This window comes from Pongo pygmaeus, chromosome 10, assembly GCF_028885625.2.
Source record: "Pongo pygmaeus isolate AG05252 chromosome 10, NHGRI_mPonPyg2-v2.0_pri, whole genome shotgun sequence".
NCBI classification, from domain to species: domain Eukaryota; kingdom Metazoa; phylum Chordata; class Mammalia; order Primates; family Hominidae; genus Pongo; species Pongo pygmaeus.
This window is the reverse complement of record NC_072383.2, coordinates 104,926,104-104,950,458: the sequence shown is the minus strand read 5'-3', so window position 1 is coordinate 104,950,458 and position 24,355 is coordinate 104,926,104. Positions and strand designations below refer to the sequence as shown.

At 40.1% G+C, this 24,355-nt stretch overlaps 1 protein-coding gene across 3 annotated transcripts in view; it reads right to left on the bottom strand.

Moving 5' to 3' along the window:
• The window catches only part of POLR3B (RNA polymerase III subunit B), a 145,494-nt gene that overhangs the window by 95,662 nt on the left and 25,477 nt on the right, over nt 1-24,355 (bottom strand). For all 3 annotated transcript variants that reach the window (XM_054445060.2, XM_063646671.1, XM_063646673.1), the window contains exons 10-11: nt 14,340-14,462; nt 3,061-3,180 (exon numbers count right to left, since the gene is read on the bottom strand). In XM_054445060.2, coding sequence (XP_054301035.1) covers nt 3,061-3,180; nt 14,340-14,462 — 243 coding nt within the window. The remainder of the gene's footprint in view (nt 1-3,060; nt 3,181-14,339; nt 14,463-24,355) is intronic.

Below are 24,355 nucleotides of genomic sequence, written 5' to 3'. Positions count from 1 at the left end.
AGACATTTATAAGTAGAAATAAATATGGATATTTACAGAAAATGCCCCTACTGAACTGTATAATGCCACTCAATTAGAGGTACAGTCCATCACCCCCTTGGGATTGAACTCTAACTCATTTCACTCCCCTTTTTAATGACTATATGCTGGAAAGCAAACCCTAGGTCTAAATTGAAATGAGTTAATACTTAGCACATTTTTCCAGGACTGTTCCCAGAGTCATATGGTGAGTGGTGATCTTCTCAATCTAGCAGCAGGTAACACTTTTTAGGAGAAAGCTAAGAGTAGTTCAGATACTCCTTTGTGGGATACTAACCTGTGGATTATCTGAAAGAAGGGGAGAAAAAAGGACTAACAAACGAACCCAGAATGCTGAAACAGAATTGTTGCCTATTTCAGAACTCTGGAGACCTTTTAATGCTACATTAGAGGAAAGAGTGGTCCGGGACTTCAGCATCTTGGAGCCTTACCACTCTTAGGGCAGTAGTTTCTAAACTTTAGCATGCATTAGAATCATCCGGAGGGCTTGTTAAGACACAGATTACTGGGACCCACCCCTAGGGTTTCTGATTTAGTAGGTACAGTTCAAGTATTTCTTACAAGTCCCCTGGTGATGCAGACGCTACTAGTCCAGGGAATGCTCTTTGAGAACCACAGTCCCCAAGGAACTGAAAGGCCAGGATACCAAGACAAAGGCCTCTGCAGGCCCACCCTCAAGGACAAGCACTGAGAACTACTGAATATCTGTCCATGTTTTTCCCTCTACACAGACACACCTAAACAATACTTTCCAAATGCTAGTCATTGAAGTTCCACCATCACAAATATCAGCATATCTCTGTAGTACTTATTTATGTAATACGTCTAATCATCTTTAAACAACCAATTTTAAGCTAAGCTTCATCCTATGCAATAATACCATAAAATCACATATATCACAAAAATGGATTTGATGTGCTAGTTGTATTCTTTCTAATAAGTATGTAATTACTTACATAAAAAATGACCCTGTATCACTGAAAATCACCCTTTATATCACACTTAGGTAAATACTGTCCAAAACAATTCTGGAAAACAAAGATCTTTTCCCTGATCCATCTATTCTGACTTTATTCCTCACTGGATTATGTATAACCAAGCTTTTAAAATGGTAATTTAGGTTCCATGCAACCACAGAAAAGTACAAATGATTTTTTTTTTTTTTTTTTGAGTCGGAGTTTTGCTCTTGTTGCCAGGCTGGAGTGCAATGGTGTGATCTTGGCTCACTGCTACCTCCGCCTCCCAGTTTCAAGCAATTCTCCTGCCTCAGCCTCCCAAGTAGCTGGGATTACAGGCATGCGCCACCACACCTGGCTAATTTTGTGTTTTTAGTAGAGATGGGGTTTCTCCATATTGGTCAGGCTGGTCTCGAACTCCCGACCTCAGGTGATCTGCCTGCCTCAGCCTCCCAAAGTGCTGGGATTACAGGTGTGAGCCACTGTGCCCAGCCTATCTTTATCAGTCTAACTAAACAAATGTTAATATCGGCAGGACTCTATCAACTACAGCTCTTTAATTAACTCAACATTCTTCTCAGTTATAGTGTGAAGGTAAGTGTAGCTCCTGAGAGCTACATGGGGAGCTGTGGAAAATACAGAGCTTTACGTATATTATATCTCCGAATCATCACAAGAACCCTGCAAGAAAGTGGAATTACTTTTATTATAAAGATGAGAAAACTGAAGCTTAGAAAAGTTCAGATTTGCCCAAAGTTCATCAGTTAGGATGTAAGAAACCAGGATTTGAACAATTACGTCTCAGGCTCCAAAAGCCTTTGTTGTTTCTACTATCCATTTTTGCTATTTTAAGTTTCAGACTCTTCCAATCATCCAAAAGAGCTTAAAATTCAGTTCCGACCCAGCTTTAACATTCAGAATTTTCTAATTATTTGGATTAAATCAAGGACATGCACAAATGGTAGCCAAGGGGCAGAATGAGAGGCCTGTATTATTTGGATTGAAGGGTGTTTTAATACAGGAAAATCGGATCTGGATGCATTCAGGTGGTTACTCTCGACTTCCACAGATCCCATGACCTTCCATTATTTTACAGTCAGCCCCTGAAGGTAGTGTTTGCAACCCTTGAAAAAGATTATTCATGGATGGAACACATGGTAACTCATTACAAACCAGACTATTTAGTTAACAAGATAGTCTAACAAATAATAATTCCATAACTTAGTAAGAGTAGCATATACATTAAATGGGAAGAAAATTGAGGGCTGCCTCTTGCCAACACCCCACATGCCAATATGGTTGATCTCTGTTTAATAATAAATTAACAAAAAATAAATATTACATACTAGTTCAAGGCCAGAAGATAGGTTCTAACCCTTACTCTTACCGCTAACCAGCTGGGTGACAACGCAAATCATCTAGCATGTTTGGATCAGAGAATCTTCACAGTAAGTGAAGGAGGCTGGATAATGTGAACTTTAAATTCAAGGTCTAGAAGATGAACTCATCCAGTAAACATTTTTAAAACTATCTGTTGTGGTGATGGTTGTACAATAATGTGAATGTACTTAAGTCCAGAAAATCGTACACTTAAAACGGTAAACTTTATGTTATGCATATTTTACCATTAAGCATATTTTACTATACAATAAGCATAAGCATATTTTACATAAGCAATTTTAACATACAATAAAAAATATGTATGGGCAAGGCACTGTAAGCTTATTTTAATTTATTTATAAAACATGTAAGACACCATCTCTGTCCTTCAAAACCATGAAATCTAGTAGCAGTACTAATATATGTATGAATATTAAAATAAAAATAATTTAAGACTGAAAGAATAACCGCAAGAGAATAAACATGATGATGGTGATACAGCTAACATTCTCCGAGTATAAACAAACTGCTGATAATGGAAGGTTATTTCTGATGGGGCAATACAGTCCTCTTTAGAATTTTCTCTTGAGGAATTAGACTTTAAATAAGGTAATCTTATCAGAGTTCTTTAACAGGAATTCACAGACCCCACAGTCCTTATTCACAATAACAAAGTGTTACTCACTGGGACATGGGTCAGAATGGTGGAAGCCAGGAGCTCTCTTGCTTCTTCTATTTTGGTTTTCTTTGGTCCACCTCCCCACATCCTTTGCCTTCTTACTTTGTTCCCTATATATTTTAATGCCTATAAAAAACAGATTACAATAATGTTTGAATGACATCACTGGAGGTAGTTTAGCAAGCACCCAACCACACGTACAGTATGAGCAAAAGAGATAAAGACCCTGGTTATAGAGAAAGCTGTACTGGGTCTAGTCGAAAATCAATGTTTATTATAAATCAATGCCAAAAAGCATAGCATACTGCCTAATACACTGGTTCCCTTTTTTTTCTTACTAAAAAAAAAGATATATTGTCATTGTAGGAAATTTAGAAAATACAGACACAAGTAAAATATATTTGTGTGTGTGTGTAGACATATAGCAGTCATCAGTCCTTCACCCAGAGAAAACCACAGGTAAATTTTATAGTAGTATTTTTTTAAAATTATTATTATACTTTAAGTTTTAGGGTACATGTGCACAATGTGCAGGTCAGTTACATATGTATACATGTGCCATACTGGTGTGCTGCACCCATTAACTCGTCATTTAGCATTAGGTATATCTCTTAAATGCTATCCCTCCCCGCTCCCCCAACCCGACAACAGTCCCCAGAGTGTGATGTTCCCCACCCTGTGTCCATGTGTTCTCATTGTTCAATTCCCATCTATGAGTGAGAACATGTGGTGTTTGGTTTTTTGTCCTTGCGACAGTTTACTGAGAATGATGATTTCCAATTTCATCCATGGCCCTACAAAGGACATGAACTCATCATTTTTTATGGCTGCAGAGTATTCCATGGTGTATATGTGCCACATTTTCTTAATCCAGTCTATCATTGTTGGACATTTGGGTTGGTTCCAAGTCTTTGCTATTGTGAATAGCGCCGCAGTAAACATACGTGTGCATGTGTCTTTACAGCAGCATGATTTATAATCCTTTGGGTATATAACCAGTAATGGGATGGCTGGGTCAAATGGTATTTCTAGTTCTAGATCCCTGAGGAATTGTCACACTGACTTCCACAATGGTTGAACTAGTTTACAGTCCCACCAACAGTGTAAAAGTGTTCCTATTTCTCCACATCCTCTCCAGCACCTGTTGTTTCCTGACTTTTTAATGATCGCCATTCTAATTGGTGTGAGATGGTATCTCATTGTGGTTTTGATTTGCATTTTTCTGATGGCCAGTGATGATGAGCATTTTTTCATGTGTCTTTTGGCTGCATAAATGTCTTCTTTTGAAAAGTGTCTGTTCATATCCTTTGCCCACTTTTTGATGGGGTTGTTTTTTTCTTGTAAATTTGTTTGAGTTCATCGTAGATTCTGGATATTAGCCCTTTATCAGATGAGTAGGTTGCGAAAATTTTCTCCCATTTTGAAGGTTGCCTGTTCACTCTGATGGTAGTTTCTTTTGCTGTGCAGAAGCTCTTTAGGTTAATTAGATCCCATTTGTCAATTCTGGCTTTTGTTGCCATTGCTTTTGGTGTTTTAGACATGAAGTCCTTGCCCATGCCTATGTCCTGAATGGTAATGCCTAGGTTTTCTTCTAGGGTTTTTACGGTTTTCGGTCTAACGTTTAAGTCTTTAATCCATCTTGAATTAATTTTTGTATAAGGTGTAAGGAAGGGATCCAGTTTCAGCTTTCTACATATGGCTAGCCAGTTTTCCCAGCACCATTTATTAAATAGGGAATCCTTTCCCCATTGCTTGTTTTTCTCAGGTTTGTCAAAGATCAGATAGTTGTAGATATGCGGCGTTATTTCTGAGGGCTCTGCTCTGTTCCATTGATCTATATCTCTGTTTTGGTACCAGTACCATGCTGTTTTGGTTACTGTAGCCTTGTAGTATAGTTTGAAGTCAGGTAGTGTGATGCCTCCAACTTTGTTCTCGAGCTTAGGATTGACTTCGCGATGTGGGCTCTTTTTTGGTTCCATATGAACTTTAAAGTAGTTTTTTCCAATTCTGTGAAGAAAGTCATTGGTAGCTTGATGGGGATGGCATTGAATCTATAAATTACCTTGGGCAGTGTGGCCATTTTCACGATATTGATTCTTCCTACCCATGAGCATGGAATGTTCTTCCATTTGTTTGTATCCTCTTTTATTTCATTGAGCAGTGGTTTGTAGTTCTCCTTGAAGAGGTCCTTCACGTCCCTTGTAAATTGGATTCCTAAGTATTTTATTCTCTTTGAAGCAATTGTGAATGGGAGTTCACTCATGATTTGGCTCTCTGTTTGTCTGTTATTGGTGTATAAGAATGCTCGTGATTTTCGTACATTGATTTTGTATCCTGAGACTTTGCTGAAGTTGCTTATCAGCTTAAGGAGATTTTGGGCTGAGACAATGGGGTTTTCTAGATATACAATCATGTCATCTGCAAACAGGGACAATTTGACTTCCTCTTTTCCTAATTGAATACCCTTTATTTCCTTCTCCTGCCTGATTGCCCTGGCCAGAAATTCCAACACTATGTTGAATAGGAGTGGTGAGAGAGGGCATCCCTGTCTTGTGCCAGTTTTCAAAGGGAATGCTTCCAGTTTTTGCCCATTCAGTATGATATTGGCTGTGGGTTTGTCATAGATAGCTCTTATTATTTTGAGACATGTCCAATCAATACCTAATTTATTCAGAGTTTTTAGCATGAAGGGTTGTTGAATTTTGTCAAAAGCCTTTTCTGCATCTATTGAGATAATCATGTGGGTTTTGTCTTTGGTTCTGTTTATATGCTGGATTACATTTATTGATTTGCGTATATTGAACCAGCCTTGCATCCCAGGGATGAAGCCCACTTGATCATGGTGGATAAGCTTTTTGATGTGCTGCTGGATTCGGTTTGCCAGTATTTTATTGAGGATTTTTGCATCAATGTTCATCAAGGATATTGGTGTAAAATTCTCTTTTTGGTTGTGTCTCTGCCCGGCTTTGGTATCAGGATGATGCTGGCCTCATAAAATGAGTTAGGGAGGATTCCCTCTTTTTCTATTGATTGGAATAGTTTCAGAAGGAATGGTACCAACTCCTCCTTGTACCTCTGGTAGAATTCGGCTGTGAATCCATCTGGTCCTGGACTCTTTTTGGTTGGCAAGCTATTGATTATTGCCACAATTTCAGCTCCTGTTATTGGTCTATTCAGAGATTCAACTTCTTCCTGGTTTAGACTTGGGAGAGTGTATGTGTCGAAAAATTTATCCATTTCTTCTAGATTTTCTAGTTTATTTGCGTAGAGGTGTTTGTAGTATTCTCTGATGGTAGTTTGTATTTCTGTGGGATCGGTGGTGATATACCCTTTATCATTTTTTATTGCATCTATTTGATTCTTCTCTTGTGTTTTCTTTATTAGTCTTGCTAGCGGTCTATCAATTTTGTTGATCCTTTCAAAAAACCAGCTCCTGGATTCATTAATTTTTTGAAGGGTTTTTTTTTTGTCTCTATTTCCTTCAGTTCTGCTCTGATTTTAGTTATTTCTTGCCTTCTGCTAGCTTTTGAATGTGTTTGCTCTTGCTTTTCTAGTTCTTTTAATTGTGATGTTAGGGTGTCAATTTTGGATCTTTCCTGCTTTCTCTTGTGGGCATTTAGTGCTATAAATTTCCCTCTACACACTGCTTTGAATGTGTCCCAGAGATTCTGGTATGTTGTGTCTTTGTTCTCGTTGGTTTCAAAGAACATCCTTATTTCTGCCTTCATTTTGTTATGTACCCAGTAGTCATTCAGGAGCAGGTTGTTCAGTTTCCATGTAGTTGAGCGGTTTTGAGTGAGTTTCTTAACCCTGAGTTCTAGTTTGATTGCACTGTGGTCTGAGAGACAGTTTGTTATAATTTCTGTTCTTTTACCTTTGCTGAGGAGAGCTTTACTTCCAACTATCTGGTCATTTTTGGAATAGGTATGGTGTGGTGCTGAAAAGAATGTACAGTCTGTTGATTTGGGGTGGACAGTTCTGTAGATGTCTATTAGGTCTGCTTGGTGCAGAGCTGAGTTCAATTCCTGGGTATCCTTGTTAACTTTCTGTCTCGTTGATCTGTCTAATGTTGACAGTGGGGTGTTAAAGTCTCCCATTATTATTGTGTGGGAGTCTAAGTCTCTTTGTAGGTCACTAAGGACTTGCTTTATGAATCTGGGTGCTCCTGTATTGGGTGCATATATATTTAGGATAATTAGCTCTTCTTGTTGAATTGATCCCTTTACCATTATGTAATGGCCTTCTTTGTCTCTTTTGATCTTTGTTGGTTTAAAGTCTGTTTTATCAGAGACTAGGATTGCAACCCCTGCCTTTTTTTGTTTTCCATTTGCTTGGTAGATCTTCCTCCATCCCTTTATTTTGAGCCAATGTGTGTCTCTGCATGTGAGATGGGTTTCCTGAATACAGCACACTGATGGGTCTTGACTCTTTATCCAATTTGCCAGTCTGTGTCTTTCAATTGGAGCATTTAGTCCATTTACATTTAAAGTTAATATTGTTATGTGTGAATTTGATCCTGTCATTATGATGATAGCTGGTTATTTTGCTCGTTACTTGATGCAGTTTATTCCTAGTCTCGATGGTCTTTACATTTTGGCATGATTTTGCAGCAGCCGGTACCGGTTGTTCCTTTCCATGTTTAGTGCTTCCTTCAGGAGTTCTTTTAGGGTAGGCCTGGTGGTGACAAAATCTCTCAGCATTTGCTTGTCTGTAAAGGATTTTATTTCTCCTTCACTTATGAAGCTTAGTTTGGCTGGATATGAAATTCTGGGTTGAAAATTCTTTTCTTTAAGAATGTTGAATATTGACCCCCACTCTCTTCTGGCTTGTAGAGTTTCTGCTGAGAGATCAGCTGTTAGTCTGATGGGTTTCCCTTTGTGGGTAACCCGACATTTCTCCCTGGCTGCCCTTAACATTTTTTCTTTCATTTCAACTTTGATGAATCTGACAATTATGTGTCTTGGAGTCGCTCTTCTTGAGGAGTATCTTTGTGGTGTTCTCTGTATTTCCTGAATTTGAATGTTGGCCTGCCTTGCTAGATTGGGGAAGTTCTCCTGGATAATATCCTGCAGAGTGTTTTCCAACTTGGTTCCATTCTCCCTGTCACTTTCAGGTACACCAGTCAGACGTAGATTTGGTCTTTTCACATAGTCCCATATTTCATGGAGGCTTTGTTCGTTTCTTTTTATTCTTTTTTCTCTAAACTTCTCTTCTCGCTTTATTTCATTCATTTCGTCTTCCATCACCGATACCCTTTCTTCCAGTTGATTGCATCAGCTCCTGAGGCTTCTGCATTCATCACGTAGTTCTCATGCCTTGGTTTTCAGCTCCATCAGGTCCTTTAAGGACTTCTCTGCATTGGTTATTCTAGTTATCCATTCGTCTAATTTTTTTTCAGTTTTTAACTTCTTTGCCATTGGTTCAAACTTCCTCCTGCAGCTCGGAGTAGTTTGATCGTGTGAAGCCTTCTTTTCTCAACTCGTCAAAGTCATTCTCCGTCCAGCTTTGTTCTGTCGCTGGTGGGGAGCTGCGTTCCTTTGGAGGAGGAGAGGCGCTCTGATTTTTAGAGTTTCCAGTTTTTCTGCTCTGTTTTTTCCCCATCTTTGTGGTTTTATCTACTTTTGGTCTTTGATGATGGTGACGTACAGATGGGTTTTTGATGTGGATGTCCTTCCTGTTTGTTAGTTTGCCATCTAACAGACAGTACCCTCAGCTGCAGGTGTGTTGGAATTTGCTAGAGGTCCACTCCAGACCCTGTTTGCCTAGGTGTCAGCAGTGGTGGCTGCAGAACAGCGGGTGTTGATGACTCACAAATGCTGCTGCCTGATCATTTCTCTGGAAGTTTTGTCTCAGAGTACCTGGCCGTGTGAGATGTCAGTCCGCCCCTACTGGGGGATGCCTCCCAGTTAGGCTACTCAGGGGTCAGGGACCCACTTGAGGAGGCAGTCTGCCTGTTCTCAGATCTCCAGCTGCGTGCTGGGAGAACCACTACTCTCTTCAAAGCTGTCAGACAGGGACATTTAAGTCTGCAGACGTTACTGCTGTCTTTTTGTTTGTCTGTGCCCTGCCCCCAGAGGTGGAGCCTACAGAGGCAGGCAGGCCTCCTTCAGCTGTGGTGGGCTCCACCCAGTTCGAGCTTCCTGGCCGCTTTGTTTACCTAATCAAATCTCAGCAATGGTGGGCGCCCCTCCCCCAGCCTTGCTGCCACCTTGCAGTTTGATCTCAGACTGCTGTGCTAGCAATGAGCCAGACTCTGTGGGCGTAGGACCCTCCAAGTCAGGTGCGGGATATAATCTCCTGGTGTGCTGTTTTTTAAGCCCTTTGGGAAGGCACGGTATTAGGGTGGGAGTGACCTGATTTTCCAGGTGCCGTCTGTCACCCCTTTCTTTGACTAGGAAAGGGAATTCCCTGACCCCTTGCGCTTCCCGGGTGAGGCGATGCGTCGCCCTGCTTCGGCTCGCGCACAGTGCGCTGCACCCACTGTCTGGCACACCCCAGTGAGATGAACCCGGTACCTCAGCTGGAAATGCAGAAATCACCCGTCTTCTGCGTCGTTCACGCTGGTAGCTGTAGACCGGAGCTGTTCCTATTCGGCCATCTTGGCTCCTTAACAACAATTCTATTCTTAGGTATGCATTCATGAGAAATGAAAATGTCCACACATCCACACAAAGATTTGTTTATACAGTCTTATTTATAATTACTAAAGACTGAAAAAAACACCAAGTGTCTATCAATAGGATAAACTGTGGTATATTCATATAACAAAATACTACTCAGCAATAAAAAGAAATGAACTACATGGATAACTGACATAAAAAGGAATGAAAAGAAATAACTTGGATGAATCTCAGACAATAAGCTCAGCAAAAGCTAGACACAAAAGAGTATATATGGCCTAATTCTATATACAATGCTGTAAAATAGGTAAAACTAATCTATGGTGCAAAAATCACTAATTTATGATGCCTAATTCCATATATAAAGTTCTGTAATTGGCAAAACTAATCTACGATGCAAAAATCAGAATAGTGGGGAAAAAAATCAGAGAGTAGAGGTAAAGATTGACTAGGAAGGGGCATGAGGGGGAACTTTGTGGGATAAGGAAATATTCTATATCTTGTAAAGTCATACAATTACGATTTGTACATTTTAGTGTACATAAATTTACTTAAAATAACCAAGTAAGAGTGTTGACAACTTTTGAAGGTAGGCCTTGGATACATGAGCATTTATAACACTATTCTCTGTACTTTGTATATGTTGAAATTTTTCCTAATCAACAATGTTTAAAGAAGAGGCATATGTGGTTCTTATTATTTTGGAACAAGAATGTACTTTTTTTTTTTTTTGAGACAGGGTCTCACTCTGTTGCCCAGGCTGGAGTGCAGTGGTGTGATGTCAGCTCTCTACAGCCTCAATCTCCTAGGCTCAGGCAATCCTTCCACCTCACTCAGCCTCCCAAGGAGCAGAACTACAGGCACACACCACCATGCCCAGCTAATTAAAATAACAACAATAAAAAACAAACAAACAAAAAAAAACAAAAAAAACCTTTGGTAGAAACAGGGTCTCATTGTGTTGCCTAGGCTGATCTCCAACTCTTGGCCTCAAGTGATCTTCCTGCCTGGGCCTCCCAAAGTGGCAGTGTAACAGGTGTGACCTACCGTGCCTGGCCAAGAATGAACTTAAAAAAAAAATGACTTTCAGTTTAACAGAAGAAAAGGCTGGGATCTTTGATTCTTTAACTTGGAATTCCTGTCCAATTACCTGCTTGGGGAATTCCTTTTTCATGCTTCAAAACCTAGATCAGGTATCACTTCCTCTCCAAAGGCTTTCCTAACCCCACTCCTCTTTCTCTGCAGTTTTAATTCTTTATGCATTCAGGATTGCGTATTTTAATTCATGTTCATATCACATTATGTTTTAATGATCTATTTACATGTATGTTTTTCCTATTAGACTTGGTGGGTGGGAATTCCATCATCTTTTTCTTTGACTCCCAGTGATTAGTACAGTGTTTGGAATTGAATGAAACTCTGTCCCCATGATAAGATTTGGACTTCAAATCTAAATCTTTCCCATTAAAAGGCCATTAGAGTATAAGATAAATTAAAACCCTGAAAACACTTGCTGCAGTGACCTAGTAGTAAGTAGTAACTAAGTAACTGAAGAAAGCAGGTCAGTTGGCAGGAACTATGAGTAGATAGGCAGTTCAGTTTTCCCCCAACTAAGCTGTCTTCAATAAATGTTGGCCTTCTAGTTTCCTTGTGAAAAAGTCTAAAATTTTTCACTTGTTTGAGGGAGAAATAGAGGAATACAGGTGAGCAGGGTATCCCTTGTGATGCATAGGCCAAGATGACATGCCTAGTGCCTCCTATCCCCCGCTACAGCTAATACTTTCTTCTCTATATACTAGAGCCCAAGACAATGATGGCATAAAACATACATGACCAACACAGAAAGAAGGCTTCAGGGAACAGAAGAAATGTGAGAGAGACTACAAAGGGAGGCATAAAAAACAGAGTCTCACTCTGTCACCCAGGCTGGAGTGCAGTGGCGCGATCTTGGCTCACTGCAACCTCCACCTCCTGGGTTCAAGGGATTCTCCTGATTCAGCCTCCCGAGTAGCTGGGATTACAGGCACCCACCACCACGCCCGTCTAATTTTTGTATTTTAAGTAGAGGCAGGGTTTCACCATGTTGGCCAGGCTGGGTCTTGAACTCCTGACCTCAAATGATCCACCCACCTCGGCCTCCCAAAGTGCTGGGATTACAGGCATAAGCCACCATGCCTGGCCAAAAAAACAAAACTCCACAGGTTTTAAGCAATCCATTAAAGTGCCACATCTTCCAAAGTTCTATTATATAAAATAAAGTGTGATATGGTTTGGATCTGTGTCCCTACCAAATCTCATGTCAAATTGTAGTGCCCAACGTTGGAGGTGGGGCCTGGTGGCTGGTGGCTGGATCATGGGGATGGATTTCTCATGTCTGATTTAGCACCATCCCCTTGGTGCTGTCCTCCTGATAGTGAGTTTTCCCAATCTGGTTGTTTAAAAGTGTGTGGCACCCCCTCCTCCCTCACGCTCTATTGCTCTCACTCCCACTATATGAGACACCCTGCCCCCTCCTTTGCCTTCTGCCATGATTGGAAGCTTCTTGAGGCCTCCCCAGAAGCAGGTTTTGGTTCCTGTACAGGCTGCAAAACCATAAGCCAATTAAACCTCTTTTCTTTATAAATTACCCAGTCTCAGGTATTTCTTTTTTTGAGGCAAGGTCTCACTCTGTCACACAGGCTGGGGTGGCACAATCATGGGTCACTGCAGCCTTGACCTCTCAGGCTCAAGTGATCCTCCTGCCTCAGCCTCCCAAGCAGCTGAGACCACTGGTGCCTGCCACCATGCCTGGCTAATTTATTTTTATTGTTTGTAGAGATGGGGTCTTATCATGTTGTCCCTGATCAGGTGTTTCTTTATAGCAATGTGAGAACAGACTAATACAAAGTGTACTTACTACATTTTCATTTCGAATAGCATAGAATATTCATGTTTTCGTAACTGTTAATATATGTTCTACATACCAACTATTTTGGGTTACTTGCGTCTCTATATCCTTTTATTAGTTTCAATAGCTAATATGTGCCTTAATCCTGCATACAGAGTACAAGCACTTTCAAAGTTATACTTCCCTTTCGAGGAAAAGGAACATTTGTCTTTCTTATGTTAACTTCCCTCCATCTTTTCCCGCCATCTTTTCACTAACCTGATCTAATTTAGTTAGCTGAAATTTTCTGTCAGAACCTATTTAACAGAAATAAATGAATGATTTTCCAACCTACTGTTTGGGCTCTGCTCAAACAGCTTTACAATGCTAGGGTTATTTGACCCCAATGATGATGTTTGAAATAAATTGCATACTAGATTTCACTGAAGCCACTGAGGAACCATTAAGGTAAACTTGTAGGGCACTACACAGCATTAAAGAATAGGGTAGCTCCCAAAATGGAACCAAATATTCCTGTTCGCAGGGTAGATTCTACATTTTCTGCCTCCTGGATATTTCTTAATGTTTTCTCTTCATGTTCTTGGAACCCTTGGACAATATAACTTTAGTGTACAACAAAGATTCATGCCTACCAAATATTTCATTTTTGATAAAGGCCAAAAACAGAATCTCCTAAATCCAAACCACCCTTCCTGGTGCTGCCTGCCCTGTAACTGCAGTCAACTATTAATTAACTGTAGAAAAAGAGGAAGGCAGTGATGAGAATAATCCTTACTGATTTGTGCTTTGGAATTATATATATACTGACCTATTTCGATCTTCCTCAATATCTAGTGTAGTCTACAAAAATATCAGTACTGATTTGATTTCAGAATACATACTAACAGATATAAGTGGGAAATGCTTTCTCTACAAGCATCCTGGGTGAAGAGAAAAAAGCAGTCCAGAGTTTACATATGTCATACATAACCCACAGAATAGAGAATGTACACGTGGATAGGTAAGAACTGTCTGTTGTGATTCTATAGTAGGGAATTCTCACCTCCCAGGATGGCTATGAGGGATGTTAACTTTGATTTATACTTAGGAAAGCATTTGCAAATATGGGACTAAAATCCTAAGTATGGCTGCTGGGGCTCCCTCCATGTGGGGAGGGAAGTGCAATTATTTTTACTATGGGGTGTGTGTGTGTGTGTATTTCTCAGTCTTCATCTTTGAGTCTTGTCCTAAAATTCCCAGGGTCCAACCAGGAGTGCCTGAGCAGGTCAATGAAGGTTCTGCAGCAGTAAAAGGGACTGATCCTGGGTTTTCCTTGCTGTCCAAAGCAGCACTGGGAATTCAGGAAAAGAAACAGAAACCACATACAACTGGATGCCTAAAGCAACTGAAGTAGGGAATAAAAAAAGATATTAAAGAGAAACGCACGCACACACACACACACACAAAACCTGTACATGAGAGTTGCCATGTTTAAAAAAATATATTATCACTCAGGCAAATAAGGAAAAAAAATAGTACTTGCTATTATAGCAAAACAAACACCTCTTGGCCATATATCCCTATTCTAAGTTGGGCACCATAGGCTCCTAATTTGTCTGGGCAAACTCCTTCCTCCAATCCCGACAAAAGTGAGTTAAAGAAACTTCACTCCTCCCATCTCCCCAATACCTTTCCCAAATCTATGAGCCCAAAGCCATCACATCTGATGAGCTTTATCAATGAGCGACATTAAGTCTCCAATTCCATTTCATAGCAAAGGACAACATGAAAAGACACACTTGCATCTGTGTGAAAATCTGAGCTTTCTGGCACTCTTCCAGACTGGGCCCAAATGCAGCCATCACGTGCTCCTCTGTTCCAATCATCTGCACAATTTCCTGGTCACTCTCAACACCCATGGCCTAGGAAGGAAAGAAAAGAAAGAGTGTTGGCTTTGTGTTAACTCACTGACATTTGCTTATGCTAATTTGGCATTGTTTGTGGGTATTACTTCTAAGCAAAAGCTAGCTCTTCTCTCAGAAACGGTGCCATCTGGCATTGGCAGCCTTGCCCAAGCTGCAGAAAAACCTGAAACAGATATTTTGATTAGAAAGTGGAAAACAAACATTCTCAAACATTTTTTGCATGTGTACTATCTGCTAAAATTTTTAAATATTCTAAGAGTCTCATCACGAAAAAAGGAGGCAGGGAGGTACGGTAAAGACAACTGGTCATGACTGCAAAGGCAAACTGTAAAGACAAACAGCCAAAAGGCAGTGAATCAGAAAAGATGTATTGCTGAAAATAAGCAGAACCCCAATCAGTCTTGTCACAAAATTAATTTTTCTGAGAACCGTCAAATCACTCATATTTAGACTAAAATAATTTTTCCTAAAACACGTTTTACCTCACTATTCTAAAGATATCAAACCAAACTTCATGCAGGTTTCAAAGGAGACTTTTAAAAACTAGGAACACATGGGCCAGGCATGGTGGCTCACGCCTGTAATCCTAGCACTTTCGGAGGCCGAGGCAGGTGGATCACCTGAGGTTAGGAGTTCAAGACCAGCCGGGCCAACGTGGTGAAACCTCATCTCTACTAAAAATACAAAAATTAGCCAGATGTGTTGGCGTGTGCCTGTAATCCCAGCTACTCGGGAGGCTGAGGCAGGAGAATTGCTTGAACCCGGGCGATGGAGGTTGCAGTGCACTGAAATTGTGCCATTGCACTCCAGCCAGGGCAACAAGAGCAAAAACTCCATCTCGAAAAAAAAAAAAAAGTAGGAACACACTTAAGAGGTTTCAGAAACCCACTTAAGTGTTTCAAGGTGGCAGCAGCAACACAAGTCTTTGTAGATTCCATATGGTACTAGGGCTCACTCCTTCACACATTTGCCTGGAATTTTGCCATATCAAGGAACACAGCATAATCTCACTAAATCTCTCCTGGAAGAGTAATAGTCAGCTTCTTAGAAGTGAGGGGAAAAGTTATGTTTGCATTAAAATTCCTCCTTCAGCTGTAGAGAAGACAGAACCAGAGGATAATTGTCTAGTTAGTGTTGATGCCCTAGTTCTCAGTTCTCCACACAAAAAAGAAAGGAAGGGAAAATCAAATCCCAAGTTCCAATGCAGAAAATCAAGGACATTATCCTCAGTACAACAGGGGCATCTATCTAAAAGTCCAGAGATCTGAGGTGTTTGTCCTAATATAATACCAACAACACACACAGACATTACAACTACTACTGTCATGCAACCTCTTCGCCTCTGTTTTCTCATTTGCATAAATGAAAAACCAGATCCCTTCCAGCTCAAAATTCTATGAATCTACATTTGACCTTCGGTGGTCTGCATTCTAAAAATCTGATTTGGATACTTTAGGATCCGATGTAAACTTATAGAAAGTTTTGAAGATCTGGGGGAAATCTGAATAGATCCCATGTCCCTTTTAGGCCAACGTTGGTGGTTTTAAAAACCTTCATAGATTCTTTGATACTCCCTTCAAAAGGTGGAGACTAATTCCCCACCCCAAGTGTAGGCTAAGCTCAATGCCTCACCTCTATAGAAAAAATGTGAAGGTGGCACGTATGATGACTTTGAAAGATTGGTCATAAAAGGCACTATAGTTGCCTGCTTGCTCTGTCTGAAAGTGCTCTCTCTGGGGGAAGATAGCTACCATGTCATGGAAACACACAAGCAGTTTGTGGCAAGGTCCGGTGGTGAGAAACTATCTCCTCTTACCAACAGCCAATGAGGACCTGCAGTTTTCTGTCAACTGCCATGGGGGTGAGTTATCCTGGAAGTAGATCCTCCACGCTGCTTCAGTTCAGCCTTCAGATAACTGCAGCCCTGGCTGATTATCTTTTCTTTTGTTCTCTTTGGTGAAGGGGTCTTGCTTATGTTGCCCTGGCTGAAGGCAGTGGGTATTCACAGGTGAAATCATAGTGCTCTACAACCTCAGGCTCCTGGGCTTAAGTGAACCTCCCGCCTCAGCCTCCTGAGTAACTGGGACTACAGGCACATGCCACTACGCTCGGCTTGTGGCTGACATCCTGGCTCATGAAAGACTCTAAGCCAGAACCACCCAGCTAAGCAAGTCTTAAATTCCCAATGAATAGAAGCTATGCTATAATTTGTTACACAGCACAGATAACTAATATACCAAATTTTGGAATTAAATTCACTATCTGAATTTAAAACAATGTGTTTAAATGTACAACTTGTTTTGTTCTTTTTTTTTTTTTTGCAAACAAGTTCTCAGGATGCAAGACCTTTTTCTATAGTTTTTGCAGTCTTTTTTTTTAACCTCCAATTTGATATGGAAACATTTATCAAATGGATACTAGAAATAAGCTCCACTATTTAAAAATTACACGATTTCATTAAAACACTTAGCCTTTCATGGATTAAAAGATAGCAATCCTAAAAAAAATTACCAGTTCTAATTTTTAAACAAACAAACAAAACTAGATTATTCTTAGCTCAAGCACACTGAGTTGCATTTACTTTGATGGTGATGGCACATATGTAAAATCATCTACACTTTCTCTTTGGTCTGCAAGTAGCCAGTCACAAATATTAGAACAGAATTCCTTTCTTTGGTGTTTAAATAATACAGGTTAATTTTCCCTAATCTGAAAATCCAAAATGCTCCAAAATCTGAAACTTAAAAAAAAAATTGGGGGGAGAGAGTTTTTTTGTTTCTTTGCTTTTTTTTTTTCCTGGAGACAGAGTCTTACTCTGTCGCCCACGCTGGAGTACAGTGGTGCAATCTCAACTCAGTGCAACCTCTGCCTCCCGGATTCAAGTGATTCTCTTGCCTCGGCCTCCCAAGTAGATGGGACTACAGGCATCTGCCACCATGCCCAGCTAATATTTTGTATTTAGTACAGATGGGGTTTTGCCATGTTGGCCAGGCTGGTCTCAAATTCCTGGCTGCAAGTGATCCACCCGCCTCAGTCTCCCAAAGTGCTGGGATTACAGGTGTAAGCCACCACGCCTGGCCAAAGCCACCGTGCCCAGCCAACTTTTTTAAGAGACAGGGTCTCACTGTGTTGCCCAGACCGGGGTGCAGAGGCCATTCACAGTCGCAACGGCAGTGCATACTATAGCCTCAAATTCTTGGGCTCAAGCAATCTTCCTACCTTACCCTCTAAAGTAGCTGGCACTATAGGCACAGGTCACCATGACCAGCTTTCAAAATCTGAAACTTTCTGAGTACAGACATGACACTCAGAGGAAATACTCATTAGAGCATTTCAGATTTTGGATTTCTGGATTTGAGATGCTCAATCATAAGGATAAGGATAATGCCAATATTCCAAAATTAAAAAAAAAAAAAACCCTGAAATCCTAAACACTGCTGGTCCCAAGCATTTCAGATAAGGGATGCTCAACCTGTAACGAAAAGGTCTTTCCTCATTTGACATATGGATTGCCACTTCAAGTTGTCTTGATGCTGAATCTAAGTGGTAATTTCATAACTGCATAAAATTCTCAAATGTCCTAACAGGGATCTAAACAGACTGCTTAGGCCTTCCAAATATTTCTAAGCTATGAAGCAAAGATACGCCAAGCACATGGTAAATGACACCATATGGGCAGAAAGCATGATTACTGCCAAAGCTTTGCTCTAAAAGGACTAAACTCTTCCTATATCAAGTCACTAAATACAGGGGCGATAACTCAGTCAAGTTATCATCAAAGCACACCAGCTGCAAAGACCGAACTGACTTTATGACTATTTAGCCTTCAGTAGTCACAGCTACAAATAAATGACATATTGCTATGGAAACGACAGCAAAATGCTCAACCATTTTACTTTAAAGACATAATTTAGACATCTGAAAACTGGCTTTACATGGACCTCTTTGTACTCCAGATATCTGAAATCATTTTTTCTAATAAGTCAAAAGTAAATCCTACATAATAACCTTACGAAAAAATAGCAGAGATAATATATTTCAGCAGGTCCCCTACACTCTAGCAATCAGCAATACCACTGAACAAAAATAAGGGGAGATGCACTATAAAAAGTGGCATGAGGTCTTTTTAGATATCTACATAGCGTGACTTTTAAAGACAAAAAGAATACTAATGAGCAGAAGAGACTGATACACACACTAATGGTGACAGGTTGAAATATATTGTGTGAAGGCGGGAAAGGAAATAACTTCTTAAAATATCTAATATTCAGAAATCTCTAATGTTTCTTTAAAGTAGACCAAAATCAATCTATTATTACTCACAGTAGTCCCAGAAGGTAATAAGAGAACTGTGAAGGCCCTCTCTAACTTTGTAACTATTTCTCTTTAAAGAAGATAAATTTCGGCCAGGCACGTTGGCTCACGCCTGTAATACCAGCACTTTGGGAGGCTAAGGTGGGCAGATCACCAGGTCCGGAGATCAAGACCATCCGGGCCAACATGGAGAAACCCCGTCTCTACTAAAAACACAAAAATTAGCTGGGCGTGGTGATGCGTGCCTGTAATCCCAGCTACCTGGGAGGCTGAGGCAGAAGAATCGCTTGAACCAGGGAGTTGGAGGTTGCAGTGGGCTGAGATCGCGCCACTGCACTCCAGCCTGGTGACAGAGCAAGACTCCATCTCAAAAAAAAAAAAAGATAAATTTCCATATAAGTCAGTTTCCAGGAAACACTGCCCAGCACCCTTGAAATTTGATCCTCTTTTCCACAAAAACTTTCAAACTACAGATGCCATCATAAGTGCAGGCTGCATACCTGGGAATACAAAATGTAAAGTGGGGAAGATTCATGGGCAGGAGAACCTTTGTAGTGATTCAAGTCCATAAATAAGGCTGATCTATGTCTTAAAAGCTTTCTCTGTCATATTCAGACTCAGCATGGAATCTGGAAACCCTGCTGTTCCTGTCACTTTCAGCCAATTGTTGGTTACAATCAACAACTATCAAGTCCTAATGACTGTCAAGATCTGTGTTAGGGCCACACAACACTCAAAGAGAAATGATGTGTCTTTTCTGGTATCCCCATTTGTTTTCCCGGGTTTCTGACCATAAAGAGAACTAAGGAAAGAAAACGGGCACTCCCCTTCCAGGACTTTTCAAAAAAATACACGATCCTGTTTGCTCTTCACAGCAACTCTCTTAAAATTCTCACCTTAACAGATGAGTTATCCAAGATTTAAAGAGACTGGAAAATATGCCCAAGGTCACATAACTAATAAGTGCAGATGCTGGGATTCAACCTAAATCTGTCTGACTCTAAGATATCTAATACTCTATGCTGCCTCCCAGATGGAAAAGTCTAAAGAGTGGTTATCAAACAAATTCCCATCAATTTATTAAAACATACCTATTGTGGGAGACCAATAAAAGTGGCCATTTATGACCAAAATATTTAGCTCATTTATCCAAACTAAAAATTTTAAAATATTTACTGATTAGAATGTAGTGGATACGTTTCAGGAAAATAATTGGCAACATGCACCAAGTTTAAAAAAAAAATTTCCACTCTCAGGAATAAAGTCTTACAAAACAATCAGCAATGTGTACAAACAGGTATGTATAACAGTCATCCTAGGGTTGTGTTTAAGAGTAAAGCCTTGGGGAAAAAAATGACACCTAAATGCCCCACTAGAGGAAAGTGGTTAAGTAAATTCCACCACAAGTATGCAACTTCTACACAACAATAACTAAAAATAATGATGCAGATTCATAACAGGGAAAGCTATTCATAGTGCACTGTTAAGTGAAAAAAATTAAAATGTATGTGTATATCACAAAAGCAAAGGAAAATTGTCTGGAAAAATATATCCAAAAATGTAGATATAGTTTTAAGTGGCTTTCTAAATTTAAATAATGCAAGGAATGTTTTTATAATCAGAAAGGGAGAAGTCTGAAACCACAACTACTGGTTACATAAATATGCATATTGTTAATTTACAGCCCTATTCTAAAAAGGATTTAAGTCAGCTGTGTGTATGTAAGTATATGTGTTTATAGATGTACAATATAAATATTAAACAAACTTGACAGAAGAAACTGTCTTTTTTTTTTTTTTTTTTTTTGAGACAGAGTCTTGCTCTGTTGCCCCCAGGCTGCAGTGCAGTGGCGTGATCTTGGCTCACTGCATGCTCCGCCTCCCAGGTTCACGCCATTCTCCTGCCTCAGCCTCCCGAATAGCTGGGACTACAGGCACCTGCCACCACACCCAGCTAATTTTTTGTATTTTTAGTAGAGATGGGGTTTCACCGTGTTAGCCAGGGTGGTCTCCATCTCCTGACCTCGTGATCCGCCCACCTCGGCCTTCCAAAGTGCTGGGATTACAGGCGTGAGCCACCGTGCCCGGCAAAACTGTCTTATTAAACTCATCACCAGGCCAAAAAACAGTACTTAATATGTTTTCTGATTTTAATGTATGCATGAGTCTAGTCATGCATTTTCCATGAGTGATAGAAGATTATATGCATTATAATTAATTTATAATTTCTGGTAGAAAGAAAGAGTGCTGTGCATCTTCAAGTGTCTATAAAACTTTCTAAAAAAAAAAAAGTCCTTTGGATGCATGGGGACATACTGCCCTCTGCTGGACATGTAATTCTACATCTTTAGATAAATTTTTTTTTTTTTTTTTTTTTTTTTTTTTTTTTTTTTTGAGACCTAGTCTCCCTCTGTCGACCAGGCTGGAGTGCAGTGCTGCGATTTCGACTCACTGCAACCTCTGCCTCCTGGGTTCAAGCAATTCTCCTGCCTGAGCCTCCCAAGTAGCTGGGGCAGGCGTGAACCACCATGCCCGGCTAGTTTTCGTATTTTTAGCAGAGATGGCTTTTCACCATGTTAGCCAGGCTGGTCTCAAACTCCTGACCTCAAGTGATCCACCCGCCTTGGCCTTCCAAAGTGATGGGATTAGAGGCATGAGCCATCGCGCCCAGCCCCGTTAGATAAAATTTTCTTTATTCATCACTATGTACATAAAACACTGTATTGGGCACTGTGGGATCCCTACAAGAAAAGCCAAAATTACTTTTGTGCTTAAAAAATGCAAACCCTGAAGAAAGAAAAGAAAAAGTATATTTAAGAATTCTTCCTGGGCCTTCTGATATCATGGTACTGCTATTATGACTATCATCATCATCATCATCATCCTGAAAAGAAAATGGCTCCATCTCATTTATAGAACTCAAAAGCACATTAGGCTACAATAAACAGTTTAAAATTTCCTAAAACTTCCTTCACACAATTGCATTTAGAATATGGATGCTTCCTGAGTTAAAGAACCTGACTTGTCAATGTCCATTCAATACTTATGAATACTCTTATCAATACTCTCTCCCTAAACCCCAATCACCAGACTGATTTGAGGGCTACTTTCCTCCCTGACTCCTACACTCTGTCATCTGATTACAACTTTAACAGTAAAGACTCAATCCCTTCTTTCTTACTTCTCTGAGGCTTATACTCAAAATGCTTTTCCATTTTAACCAACTTAGTTCAACTTTAGAGGATCTCTTCCTTTGTTTTCTCAAATTTTGACTCAAAAATTATTTCTACTATCATAACTATTGAAACTGAATAAATATTACAAATTTCTAAAATTATCTGAAGCATCCACTATCTCCTCAAATAATCTGAGCTCTTCATTTCAACTAAACTGGTTATCGAGATTCATTTTATACCTATATACGATCAGTTATCATTATCCAAGGTAGTTATGTTCTATAAAGTTGCTGAATTATATCAAATACTGAATAGTGAATACTGAACCATTGCTCCAGGAAAAACATAGGGCTAGGTTCCTGTGAGCCTATGGTCACAACATTTTCTTCAACTGATCAATACAGAACCTTATTTTCTGTGTGCTTCTTTTAAAAGATATTTAAGGCCGGGCACTGTGGCTTACATCTGTAATCCCAGCACTTTGGGAGGCCACGGCGGGAGGATCACAGGGTCAAGAGTTCAAGACCAGCCTAGCCAACATGGTGAAACCCCATCTCTACCAAAAATACAAAAATTATCCAGGCGTGGTGGAGGGCGCCTGAAATCGCAGCTACTCGGGAGGCTGAGGCAGGAGAATAGCTTGAAACTGGAAGGGAAGTTGCATTAAGCTGAGACTGTGCCATTACACTCTAGCCTGGGTGAAAGAGCAAAACTCCATCTCAAAAAAAAAAAAAAAAAAGATATGTAACATATATCGATTAATTAACTTTGAAGTTAGCCAACAGCACTATAACTCACGCCTGAACAAAGCTTATCAAGCTTATCTAACACACATTTTCTCCAAAAGGCACATCACAGCCTGTTTGTCCTTTGGAACACCTCAACGGCACTTTAGCATTACACTAGGGGGCCATCTTATACTGCAAATCAACAAAGCACAAAATACAAAAAATATGGCACTAAATAGACTGCAAAACGGACACTCGATTACAGCATGAGGGCTGAAACAAGAAGGCAGAGTGTTGCCTTGTTCAATCTCAGCTGGGAATATGTGCACTGGGTGACTCTAAGTTTTTACCACTCTGTGTCAGTGCATATCTGTGAATAACCACAAAAGCACCACAAGTATTGATTTTGGGGCTACGTATAAATTTTAGCAAGTAAGTGAATTCATAAATAGGGAATTTGCAAATACTGAGGATCAATTAACTATATCACATAATGCCAGCTATTTTTTTATTTTGCTTGACAACTAATATGACAATTTAACTGTTCACTGAATGTGTACAGAATTTACATCTTATAACAGGTTAAACGGGCCACTATGTAACTACAGGTACATATCATTTTATCATGCTTTGCTTTATTGGGCTTTGTAGATATTGTGTTTTTTCCAAATTTAAGGTTTGTCCCTGCTTCCAGACTGACCCTGCTTCAGGCAAGTCTATTGGCGTCATTTTTCCAAGAGCATGTGCTCACTTCATATCTGTGTCACATTTTGGTAATTCTTGCAATATTTCAAACTTTTTCACTGTTATGGGGACCTGTGATCAATGACCTTTTTTTTCCTCTTTTTTTTTTTTTTTTTTTTTTTTTTTGAGATAGAGTCTCACTCTGTTGCCTGCTGGAGTGCAGTGGCGCAATCTCGGCTCACCACAACCTCCACCTCCCGGGTTCAAGCGATTCTCCTGCCTCAGCCTCCCAAAGTAGCTGAGATTACAGACATGCGCCACCACACCCAGCTAATTTTTGTATTTTTAGTACAGATGGGATTTCACCATGTTGGTCAGGCTGGTCTCGAACTCCTGACCTCAAATGATCCCCACCTCAGCCTCCCAAAGTGCTGAGATTACAGGCGTGAGCTATTGCGCCCAGCCAATCAGTGTACTTTGACGTTACTATCTTAACTGTTTTGGGGTGCCACAAACCGTGCTCACAAGAGATGAAAAATTTAATCAATAAATGTGTGTGTTGTGACTGCTCCACCAACTAGCTATTCCCCCATCTTTCTCCCTTCTCCCTGAGCCTCCTTATTCCTTGAGACACAACAATAGTGAAATTAGGCCAATTAATAACCCAAGAATGGCTTAAGTGTGCAAGTAAAAAAAAAGGGTTTCATGTCTGTCATCGTAAATCAAAAGCTAGAAATGATTAAGCTTAGAAAGGAAGGTGTGTCAAAAGCTGAGACAGGCCAAAAGCTAGGCCTCCTGCACCAATTAGCCAAGTTGTGAACACAAAGGAAAAGTTCTTGAAGGAAATCAAAAGTGCTATTCCAGTGAACATATACATGATAAGAAGGTAAAACAGGCTTATTGCTGATATGGAGACGGTTTTAGTGGTCTGGATAGAAGAGCAAACCAGCCACAACAACATTCCCTTAAGTCAAAGCATAATCCAGAGT